The sequence below is a fragment of the Sinocyclocheilus rhinocerous genome, unplaced genomic scaffold (genome assembly GCF_001515625.1).
Source record: "Sinocyclocheilus rhinocerous isolate Xijiao unplaced genomic scaffold, SAMN03320098_v1.1 scaffold659, whole genome shotgun sequence".
Taxonomy (NCBI): Eukaryota; Metazoa; Chordata; class Actinopteri; order Cypriniformes; family Cyprinidae; genus Sinocyclocheilus; species Sinocyclocheilus rhinocerous.
Genome location: NW_015652995.1, coordinates 105,505 through 114,971, shown reverse-complemented (window position 1 = coordinate 114,971; position 9,467 = coordinate 105,505). Strand labels below are relative to the sequence as shown.

Below are 9,467 nucleotides of genomic sequence, written 5' to 3'. Positions count from 1 at the left end.
TAGTACTAAATTAGTTTTAATCGTTTAATCACCACAGCGTCTTGTCTCCACTGGCAACATGCACCATTTGTGTCGATTGCAAGTGACGTCGCAGGAAGCGGAGAGTGCAAGTGGCGATTGCAAGTGACTTTGTAAGTTAGTTTCTTTTTTCTTGTCTTCACCACCTGGCTACTGTTGTAAAATGTTGAGAGATTCAAACAAAAAATAATCAATAAATAGAACAAAATAAAAAATAAAAAAGACTGCAAGTGACGTCGCTAGCGGAAGTGCAAGTGTCTGAGAGTGCAAGTCTGAGAATGCAAGCGCAAGTCTGCAGCCAAACCCTTCTCGAATAATCAGTGAAATATATAAACGACAAAGCAGTTTAACAATGGAATGAATATCAATCAAAAGTGAAAAGCTCCAGGTTGTAGTCATGAAAACTGTGGCTTTTAATGTAAACACTACATTCGATTGGTTTTCCAGCACGAACATCCCACATGAAAGAACAACCATTCACTAAAGAGGGAGAAAAAGCAGCACAAAAGCATTCACTTGGAGAGAAAAAGAAAGTATTAAAAAAAGAAGGGAAGGAGAATCAAAATCAATGGTGGTGAAGGTAATTGTACAGTTTTTTTTTCTTTTTCTTTGAATTTCAAACTGAGAAGGCAGAGAGGGAGGAGAGATACATCTTTCCAAATCTACGTGTGATAGGTGAGAGCTGTGCTTTTCTATGCAGACCTGGAAGGTGTTTGAGTACAATTCTCAAAAAACCAAGAGAAAGCGCATGAATCTGTACAGCCGTGCACAGCCCCGCCCTCTCCGGCACCGGGGGCGGAGCCGTGGCACCAAAAAGTGATTCGTTCAAAAAAATGAACACTACATTCGATTGGTTTTCCAGCACGAACATCCCACATGAAAGAACAACCATTCACTAAAGAGGGAGAAAAAGCAGCACAAAAGCATTCACTTGGAGAGAAAAAGAAAGTATTAAAAAAAGAAGGGAAGGAGAATCAAAATCAATGGTGGTGAAGGTAATTGTACAGTTTTTTTTTCTTTTTCTTTGAATTTCAAACTGAGAAGGCAGAGAGGGAGGAGAGATACATCTTTCCAAATCTACGTGTGATAGGTGAGAGCTGTGCTTTTCTATGCAGACCTGGAAGGTGTTTGAGTACAATTCTCAAAAAACCAAGAGAAAGCGCATGAATCTGTACAGCCGTGCACAGCCCCGCCCTCTCCGGCACCGGGGGCGGAGCCGTGGCACCAAAAAGTGATTCGTTCAAAAAAATGAAAAAATCAATACATATACTGTAATTCAGGCTAAGTAAAGACATTGCAATGCAGGGCGAACAGGCAAAAAGAATCGGTACAGTTCATCAACATCAACATGGGTAAGTCAGTAAGAACGTTTCAAGAGTGGATCACAGGAACCCTTGCAAAATTCTTTTTTTTTAAAAAAAGGGGGAGAGAGGGGAAAAAAAGTTATGTAGCTACAAAGCACAAGAAATATACCTTTAATAATATTACAGAATAATCATTGATATTGGTGTTGTTATCATCATCGTCGTCGTCATCGTCTTCATCGTTTGATATTATTGTCATCGGGTTTTTTTTCCGTTTTTTTTTTCAATTATTTCTACTCGTAAAGATTCTAGAATTGGAGGATCTACAGCTTTCTACAAAGACTGACAGCCCAATGACCTTCGTCTGCAAGCCTCCACATCGTTTCCCTGAGCCCCACATCTACCCGCCCACCCCGTAACCCCGCCCACATGATGCCCATTCTTTTTTGCTGTGTCTGTCTTTTCCATGTTTTCTTTTTTTCCTCTTTTTTTGTTCTTTTTATTTTGTTTTATTCTTTATTTTCGCACCATTAGCTATGTGAAGCAGTTTCTTTATACAAAGGCCGAGGGGGTCATGCTATCAGTGACGGGGACTCCATTACCCAGCCAACTTAAACAGGAAGAAACCTGGGGAAAAGAAGTTATGAAGAGGGAAGGGTGACAACGGACGAGAGGTAGAAGAATGGACGAGGTGTAGTAAGTACAAAGGAAGTGTGTGGGACAGATGATCAATAAATAAATTAATAAATTAATCAACAACAATACAAAAGTAAAAGTTCCTCACAAGACGAATGTTAATAAGTTCTCATAACAGTGACCTAGTTTTTCTAGTACTATTCCCAGACACGTCATTCTCAGAAGGTTGGCACTGATATGACACTTGCAATCATCGTACTGGTTCGACAGGCCCGGGGTCACATGCCAAGCGGCCCAGGCCCTTCCCCAGAGAGCTGACCTACGGAAGTGACGGGGATGGGTAGAGACGAAACGTAAGAAAAGCCTGGGTGATTCCATTCTCTATGATATGGAACAGTACTACATATTAAAAATCTGAAACAAAGACACGCTACAACTGACTTGAACCATAGTGCTCAAGACTAGCATAACCATGGATTTAGCTATCGTCACATTATCGTCAAAGTAAATTCATATAGCCAGGCAAACATGTACAGGTCATCCCCCTGACTGATATGTGTAATAAATATACATACAATGACATAAAACATAAAAAAATAGTAAAAGCAAACATTTATCAAAAAAAAAAAATGAGGGTTGTTTTGTTAAAATGATAAAGACACAGTGAAAAACAGGGGAGAACGAAACGTACAACAGCAAAGAAAAACAAAAACAACACTAAAAAGGTCCCAACTTTGTTCTAAAACCATAAAGGCTGGGTTTCTATAAGAAATCAGTTCTGTTGGCAGCTCTTTGAAAGACAAACTAAAAACATTTCATATATATATATATAATATATTTATATATTTGTATATGCCTATTTTAAAATTATCATTATCATTATTTACCAACTTGCATTTTCAATAATAATCATTTCCAAAGAAGTGGCTCGAGAGGGAGGGGGCGGGCCTCAGTACAAGCCGCAGCCTCGCAGGTTGTTGGCAATGATGATGTCGGTCACGGCATCGAACACCACCTGGATGTTTCCTGTATCCGTGGCACAGGTCAAGTGACAGTAGATCTCCTTATTAGGCGAGCGGTTCTTACTTTCAAATTGTGCTTGGATGTAAGCAGCTGCATCATCGTAGGTGTTTGGACCTACGGAGGGATACAGAGATCAAATGAGTATGTGAGAGAAAGAGGTTCTGATATTATGCCAAAATTAAAAATGGCATAAAAGTGGTACTCTGATCTTCAAATCGGCTTTGTGCTTGTCACTCGAAATGCTCATTAACCCAAAAATGACCTTGGTGACTTCTGACATTCAAAAATGTCTCTTCTCTTCTGTTCTCTTAAAAGCCATGCATTCTTTAACTTGGCTCCTTATGAAGTAAGAGTCCCACTGAGATGCTGCTGTATCTTGGTTATGTATGATGTATATGTAATACTAGACAATGCTTTTCTCAGATGTCCTAGTAGAGTAACCACAGATGAACTTTATCTTATTAATTATGGACACAAACAACACTGAACAATATATCAAGATGTTGAGATATTGCATTTATCAACTTATAATTACATTTAATAATTAACTTATTAGTTCACTACAATTAATTTACACATTTAATTGTATTGTATATTTTGTTAATTTTTTGAACAAAATATCAAGATGCTGAGATACTGTATATTGTTTATTAATTTATTAGTTTATATATATATACTATACATTTAATACATATACCATAATTGTGTAAATACTTGTCTTAATTCTGAACAATGTATAAAGATGTGGAGATATCTTTAATAACGTTTAACACTGTAATTGTCAAAATATTTGTCCCAGTTTTTGCAGAATATATTAAGATAATGATATATTATTTATTCAATCATTTACTTCATGATCCATTTATTATTATATTCCATCCATTTATTTTATGTTGATTATAATTAATTACATACACTACATTTGTCCAAATACTTTTGTCTTAAAATACTATTTAAACATTTAATTAATTTCTAATTATTTCATTATTAATATTATTTAAAATTTTGTGTAATTAATTCATATTCTGTAAAATGTTCTGCTGCAAAAGTGTGATTTTTTTTTAAGAAATAACTTTGGTTGGATATTTTTGTGTATAATGCAAATACATTTTTAAGTGTGACTAGAGTGACCAAATGCTTTTTGGGGCCACTGTACATGAAAGCAACACTGAGGGTGCTGCCGAACAGGAACGGGTCTAACGGAGGCAGTGAATTGTATTCTGCTGGAAGAGAGTTTGACAGACCTGCAGACATCTCTCTGTGCCCACCTTTTACCCATTACTGCACACGCAAGATTCAGCTACTGCTCTGAGCAGCACTGCTCCATCCTTTACCTCCCATATTACAGTGCCTTCAAAATGTAGGATGCTCTGAGTCTAGTGTTCAACCCTGACCTGACCAAGCAGAAACATCCTTCTGTGTTACGAGAGTTAAAATCTGTACATTTTCATAGGCTTCATAACAACAGGAATCATTCTTACCTGTGTATTCAGGGAAACAGATACTCAGGGGAGATTTCTTGATCTTTTCAGCAAACAGGTCTTTCTTGTTGAGGAAGAGAATGATGGAAGTGTCAATGAAGAATTTGTTGTTACAGATGGAATCGAACAGCATAAGAGACTCGTGCATGCGATTCTGCAAGAGGAAAAGAAACCAGAATAGAGGATAGACAGAGAAAAAGAAGCAGACAGAAAAACCAGAATAAGTTTAGTGGAGAAATACATACAGCAAGAGTCAAGATAAGCAACTACAGTAGCTCAAGCCCATAAAAAGCAAAACATCAACTGATGACAAAGAAAGAAACTATTGTTTCAACTTGCATTAGCAATGTGATTTCAAATTCTTGGTGACAGTTTGGTGAAATTATTAATATCTGCTCCACTCCAATAGTGATGATTCACCACAAATATTATAATTACACAGAGAAAATAATACAAACAGCACTCACAATCTGTGTTTACTTGCAGAAGATGCAGGACTTAAAATGAGCACCACACACTGGATCATGAGTATTTTAATCATTCATGTCATATAAATAGGCATCCATTGTTCAATAAATAATCACAGCAGTGAGACACACATACAAACAATGATTACAGCAGTTTGACAATAACAAACAAATAAAAAGTGATGGACAGTGAGATTACAGTATTATGTGTGATAGGAGAGCATGGCTCCCATCTGCCGGGTCCTGCTGTATTTAATTAGACTCAAATATGAATTAAACACTACAATGGATCTCACTATTTCAAATTTAAGTACCATTTCGAGTAAATTATGCTACATTAGCAAAATGTACCGCTTGAACTTATCACATTAGTCAGTCTGATGAAAGGAGTCTGGATACATCACCAACAGTTATTTGTACTATTGCTACAAGCCAGGGAACAAATTGGCCTTTGTCCCTCAGCAACGGACAGACTCAATTACCCTCGAGTTTCTTTACCTTGGCCACTGACCTAATTAGCCATGTGTCTGCGCTGACAATTGATGTACATTAGCCATCCGTCTCATTACTCGTAATTCTTTAAGATAATCAAAATTTTATGGCCCATCAAACTGGGATAAAGGTCAAAGGACTTTACTGAAAATGATACTGCTTTCCCTTTACACTTTTTGTTTGGCTTCTATGAAGAAAGTCACTATGCGGTTATATAATCTCTAAATGTGTGTACAGTAAACTGACCAATAATGGACCTGAACAATGGCTGAAAGTTGCTTAGTACTGACGATGGCCTTATAATAACACATTAACTGTTCATAGTTGGCACAATGCAGACATCAAGGAAACCTTCAGACAGTATATGATTTAATTAAATAAATTGTGCAGTTATGGTTACGGTTTTGGCGTTTCGGTTTATGAAAGGAATCACTGTCTTTTGGCTGTCTGAAGCAAGTGATTAAATTCAATCATATTTCTCATAGATTAACAGTAGCTAGTAACTGATTGAGGTTTAAAGGTCAGAAAATATGATGTTTTACTTAAGTCAGGGTGCATATTATGATGCTTGAACCTCTCAAAGACAGTTAAAGCAAAAGGCTGAGGGAGTCTCATTAAAATAAAAAAATAAAAAAATAGGACTCAACAGGCTTTTAGACAATTTAGTCATGTTGTGCTTCTGGTGCCAAATTACAATTTGTGTTGCACAAGATTAAAGATACCTTTCATCAGACATAAATAAAGCCAAAAATCATTTAAAAGTCAACCTTCATGAAAGTCACTGTATAATTCACACACTGACTAAAGTGATCCTATGAAGAGATGAACATTAAGAAGCACTGTACACATATAGCAGCAAACATCCAAAACATATGGCACTGTGAGTTATTGTCAATTACAGATCTGTATTTTCACATACACAGAGACTCAAAGCTGGCCTAATGGTCAAGGTCTCAGTTCAATGCAAGGCACGTATCTGCTTATTCTTAAGGAAAGCAACAGCTCATCAGACCAAGGAGTCTTTTCAGCTCCGGTCCATTTAGTACTTGTTACATTCAGTTAGAACTGTCTCGAACGGAACTGTTAGAACTGTGTACTGCGGCCAGCAATCAAACAAGATTTCAAGTATAACATAGACCGAATTACAAACAAAAGAGCAGACAATGTGTAGTGAGACAGCTTTGTGATTCTATTACTTCAGTCATACTAATATGAAGCATATTACTCCAGTTGTTGCATGTGTGTGTACACCTTTCAAAAGTTTGGGGTCAGTTTCATTTTTTAAGGAATTAATACTTCTACTCAACAATGATGCATTCAACTGATCAAAAGTGACAGTAAAGACTTTAACATTGTTACAAATTCTATTTCAAGTGCTATTCTTTGAACTTTCTATTCATCAAAGAATAATGAAAGATGTATTTTCCATTAAAATACTAAACGGCACAACTGTTTTCAATATTGATAATGAGAAATGATTCTTGAGCACCATATCAGCATATTAAAATGATTTCTGAAGGATCATGTGACACTGAAGACTAGAGTAATGGCTGCTGAAAATTTGGCTTTTACATCACAGGAATTACTTAAATTTTAAATATATTAAAATAGAAAAGTTAAATAAATAGTAAAATGAATGCCTTTATTTTTGATCAGATAAATGCAGCCGTGGTTAAAAAAAAAAAAATCTTACTGACCCCAAACTTTAATGTACAGCAGATATATATAGATGCATCTGATATGTTATATAAATCTAGTTATTCTCTCTTCATAAATCAGCTTTGTCTCAACAAAATGCAAAACGCTAACAAATAAGGAAGATTTTGTATCTTTGGAATGTCCTGGGTGTCTGGTTTAAAAGGTCCAAAATCCAATTTTGAAGAGTAACACGTCCTGTTGTTTTTTTAGGATGCTAAGAGGCTAACATTTTTGTGGTTTGGCTCAGGGCATCAGACATTTGCACTCTCTTCTAAATGCCAAGTAAATGTCAAGCCTAGTGTTTCATCAACACTCTGAGATTGCTGCCAACTCAGAACACATGTAAAATGAGCCAGCTTGTGAATATTCACCGAAATTCATATCCCATAATGCATTCATTTGAAAATAATGCATGTGAATAGAACATCATTATAGTGCCACTTACATAGTCACTGGAATTTAAAATATCGCTGCATAACCTCATTGAATCTCTAATTATTTATCTGCATACTGTGTAATAAGGACAAAAGAATATGTCTGACTTTACAAGCTCAGTTACAATAGAAATAAATAGGAAGTAGTGGAAGTTTGGCACTAATTTTTACTCAAAGTATCTCCTGACCTCACTCTAACACACCAGGAAGGTGTCAAGAAGGACATTCAAAGCACATTCCTATATTTGTAACAATGTACCAAAATTAATAGTTGAGTTCAGACCTACGGTTTAAATGTACCACATAAATTAAAGAAAAGCTCTGTGAGAACTATCAGAGATGGACACAACCGGAGACATTTAGAAGTATAAAACAAAGACAAAATGTCACATATCTGACAACAGTTGGCACTGTATTCAGGGGTTGTGAAAGAGCTGGGTATCACTGTGGGTTAGTAAAGGCCACAGAAGAGCAGGTTGTTAGCGATGATGACATCAGTGACAGCATCGAAGACAAACTGAATGTTGTTTGTGTCTGTAGCACAGGTGATGTGCGAGTAGATCTCCTTGTCGACTGACTTGTTCTTACTCTCGTACTGGGACTGAATGTAGCCCACCGCTTCCATGAACATGTCTGAACCTGCAGCACAGGATGAGTCAGGTAAGGATGGAAAAGCAGCAGATGAATAAAGGAAGAATAAATAAAAAAAACAGGCCAATATTTTAAATAAACAAAGAATTTGGATAGGGAGCAAAAGAGAATAAAAACAGAAAACTGAACACTAAAGTAAAAAAAAAGGTTTGCGCATATTATATATATATTTTTTTACAAAGTAATAAAAACATTTATTTAATACTTAATACTAATACTAAAAACATTTATCAATATTAATATTACTGAATACCTTGTACCAATTGATTTTGCAGATATGTCAGTGTTCATTTAGATTTAAATGTATAAAAATTATTTGTATATAAAATATATTTCATAACTAGTGTTAAGATTGCCCTTGACATTATAGCCAAGACAAAATCTTTTTGGATGATCAAGTCATCATCTATCAGTCATGTATACACTTAACTAACACACAGAGAAAATATATATCAGCTTTGATTCAAAGTCATCAAAACTTCAGACAGTAGAAAAAAATACTGAGCAAATACTGAGATAAATTTCCTCAGGCTGCGAAAATTTCTTCTGCCAATTTTTCTCTGACTACAGTTACTCAGTACATTCTCAGGGAAGTTCTTTCTGTCTCTCAAACTTATTTGTGATTGTTTGTGCAACCTGTCTTCCATCTATCATTCAGTATAATGGGTGAGGAAGTGTTTAAGAGTAGCTATGGAGGAAGATGAAAAGCTCAGAGCTACAAAATAAAAATGAACAGGGAATAGCAGGTGACTGTTTTGGCTGTTTTCCCCTCAGTGCTGGAGAATACAGAAATGCAAGCTGTCCAGATTAGGGGTGTGAATCCATCCAAAAGGAACAAAATAACAGGATGGTTCTTTTCCTGAAGATTTATTGTGCTAATTGGCATCTGGAGAGAATGTCTTGCTACAATCCTCGCCTCATTAATTATTTTGTCTTTTCATCCTATCTGTCCTTTCTTCCTTTGCTCGCATTGCTTAACGCCAGGGTACTGAGTTTACCTGTATACTCTGGGAAGCAGATACTTAAGGGAGATTTCTTAATTTTCTCCTCAAATATGTCCATCTTGTTGAGAAAGAGAATGATGGAGGTGTTTGTGAACCATTTGTTGTTGCAGATGCTGTCAAACAGCTTCAAGGACTCGTGCATGCGGTTCTGCAGAAAGAAAAATAAGGCATCAACATCATTTACAGACATGCATCCACAAACACACAGACATACACCTCTACTCAGCTATAAATGGGGACATACTTATTCTATTTTATA

At 36.1% G+C, this 9,467-nt stretch overlaps 1 protein-coding gene across 2 annotated transcripts in view; it reads right to left on the bottom strand.

Annotated features, from left to right (window-relative positions):
• Positions 1 to 1,175: 1,175 nt before the first annotated feature.
• LOC107715208 (guanine nucleotide-binding protein G(o) subunit alpha-like) overlaps positions 1,176 to 9,467 on the bottom strand; it is an 89,734-nt gene continuing 81,442 nt past the window's right edge. Inside the window, exons 5-6 of one of the 2 annotated variants that reach the window (XM_016521268.1) lie at positions 4,463 to 4,616; positions 1,176 to 3,095 (exon numbers count right to left, since the gene is read on the bottom strand). In XM_016521268.1, the coding sequence (XP_016376754.1) occupies positions 2,908 to 3,095; positions 4,463 to 4,616 (342 nt within the window). In that variant the 3' untranslated portion in view covers positions 1,176 to 2,907. Of the gene's footprint in view, positions 3,096 to 4,462; positions 4,617 to 7,855; positions 8,193 to 9,202; positions 9,357 to 9,467 lie in introns of those variants that run through there. The other variant, XM_016521267.1, reaches the window with a different exon arrangement.